General features: G+C 48.9%; 1 protein-coding gene across 1 annotated transcript in view; it reads left to right on the top strand.

The window, feature by feature from the left end:
- Window positions 1-728: 728 nt before the first annotated feature.
- Window positions 729-2,500, top strand: part of LOC106815597 — a gene marked incomplete in the record, with an annotated part of 10,733 nt that continues 8,961 nt past the window's right edge. Inside the window, 2 exon segments of the mRNA XM_014820075.1 lie at window positions 729-1,102; window positions 2,253-2,320. Of these exon segments, the coding sequence (XP_014675561.1) occupies window positions 968-1,102; window positions 2,253-2,320 (203 nt within the window).

Raw genomic sequence — 2,500 nt, forward strand, 5'->3', positions numbered from 1 at the left:
TTGTTTCTCAAAAGTCGCACCTCCGTGCGTGCGCCCAGAGGCACGTATCCGCGTGACCCGCACACTCTCGTCCGTCCTCACCTTTCAACCAAGAACCTTCCATTTATACGTTACTAGCTAACGAAGAAATAAATCGCGCGCGGACAACTACACCAGCTGCACACATGCACAACAACTGACTCTCAACCGTTTCTCGTCTCCATCATCCATACTACATCAGACGCGCTGCCACCGACTACCCATTATGCAACCACCGTCGTGACATTTCTAATCACCATGCAACTACTATTTCTAACACCTGCAAACCACACTTTGCATATATATATGTATATATATAGATATATATACTTTATAAACATATACCTTGTATGTATAACGCCTTATATGAATTATTAGCTTTTGGTAGTTGTCAGGTTCGATGACAGCAGACTTTTGGCGTAAACAATCGGTTCTGGGAAAAGAAGCGAAGTGCTGCAGGTCATTATCAGTGTCAGTGACGGCATTACCTAGAATTACAGGTCGCGGTGTAAACATACCAGCAGCCGGACATGCTGGACAGAGCAGAGCAGCAAAACAATACGCATTGCGTATTACCGCGCATTGTTGTTATATTGCGGTGCGTAATACCGGTTGCCAAGGCCAGGTGCACAGACACCGCCCTGATGCGATGTTTGCGCGATAAAATTAGAACTAAGTGGCGCGTCGCCGTAAAGGTGTTGCTACGGATGTGTGAAATGATACCCCCATGCGGTCTGTCCCCGCATCCTTGTCAGTGATCAAATGGGCCCGCCGCCCACTATAGCGCGTCATACCTCGGCGATATCTGATACGCTGCTGATGATATCTAGCTGGTCCTATCTTGTATGTCACAAGTCACACGGTAGTATAGGTGGCAGGACACGCGAAGTATTTCCGTCAAACTTCTGGATCAGAGTAAGAATCTGTACTGTCTCTGGTGTGTACAGCCATGATGCGAGGGTTACAGAGGCTGGCGTCGCTGCTGGCTCTATGCCTCCTACTACAGGAGTTCCACGTTACCATGCAGCTTTCCCCCAGCGGCGAGATCAAGGACAAGGTCTCTGTGAGCAGTGAAACTCAGCAGGTAAAAAAAATCACGCGTGGCATATTTGTATAAGGCTAACGTGTAGCCGTGTGTGTGTGCGTGTGCGTGCGTTCGTGTACGTGTGCGTGTGCGTGCGTTCGTGTGCGCGTGCACGTCCATGTGCGTGTGCGCATGTGCATGTGTGCTCATGTCAGGGTTCTAGTTGCCGTTCGACAAATAACTAGTCGTATTGCGTTTATAGCAACTTGCATTAATTTGTTTCGGAGAAAATCGTTTGCGAGTTCAGAGTGTAGTGTTAATGATGTCTCGTGTCATCTCATTTAACCAAATAATCTGTGAATAGAGGCACTCTTAGACACGCGGCATGAGCACGCACTCTACTGTCTCTATCTGGGCAGTTTTCATTGCTATCGCTATATCGTAACAAGCAATGAAAATGACCTAGGTACGGTATATAATACGGTTTTGCTTTTCTCTTCACATTTTATTATAATATTAAAAAGGAGAATTACCTCTTTAGTTCTTTGGAATCGGTAAGTCACATACCCCTCATGTCTGCACGCGGCCTAATACAATAGCCACATATTAGTGTAGTGTATACTATGGCGTATGCACGTATAGACGGCTAACTAAATGGAAGTGCGAAGGAAAAATTCGAGCGAATTAGCCAAAAAACTGCAATGTTATTCTATCCAGCGAGAACGCTGCATGAGCGTGTGCGCGTGGATGCGTGTGGGCGTGTGTGCGCGTGCGCGTGCATGCGTGTGTACGTGTACATGCGTGAGTGCGTGTGCGCGTGCATGCGTGTGTGAGTGTGCGCGTGCATGTGCATGCGTGTGCGCTGCGTTCGTGAGTGCGTCTGCGCGTATGTGCGTGTGTGCGCGTGCATGCGTAAGTGCGTCTCTGCGCGTGTGCGTGTGTGCGTGTGTGCGTGTGTGCGTGTGCATGCATGAGTGCGTGTGCGCGTGGATGCGTGTTTGTGTGTGCGTCTGCATGCGTGTGTACGTGTGCGCGGGCATGCGTGAGTGCGTCTGCGCGTGTGTGCCGGTGTGCGTCTGCGCGTGTGTGCGTGTGTGCGCGTGCATGCGTGTTTGTGTGTGCGCCTGTATGTTTGTGTGCGTGTACGCGTGCATGCGTGTGTGCCTGTGTGCGTGGTTACCATGATCATGACTGACTTATGATGTTATAGGATGAACAGATTGACAGCGTCGTGATCCCCGCCATAGTGGAAACCGCTCAGCGGGCGATATCCAAACGACACACATAATATCAAGAGCGTATAAAGGTCTTTATACGCTCTTCTACGGCCTTCTTTATACGCTCTTGATAATATATATATATATGGAGTGAGAGAGAGACGACGGATATTCGATTTCACGACCTTACCCTCGAACGCCTTTCCTAAATCTTCGAATGCGTCCACAAAATCACCAGTGA

Source organism: Priapulus caudatus, unplaced genomic scaffold, assembly GCF_000485595.1.
Source record: "Priapulus caudatus unplaced genomic scaffold, Priapulus_caudatus-5.0.1 Scaffold1155, whole genome shotgun sequence".
In the NCBI taxonomy this organism is placed as follows: Eukaryota; Metazoa; Priapulida; class Priapulimorpha; order Priapulimorphida; family Priapulidae; genus Priapulus; species Priapulus caudatus.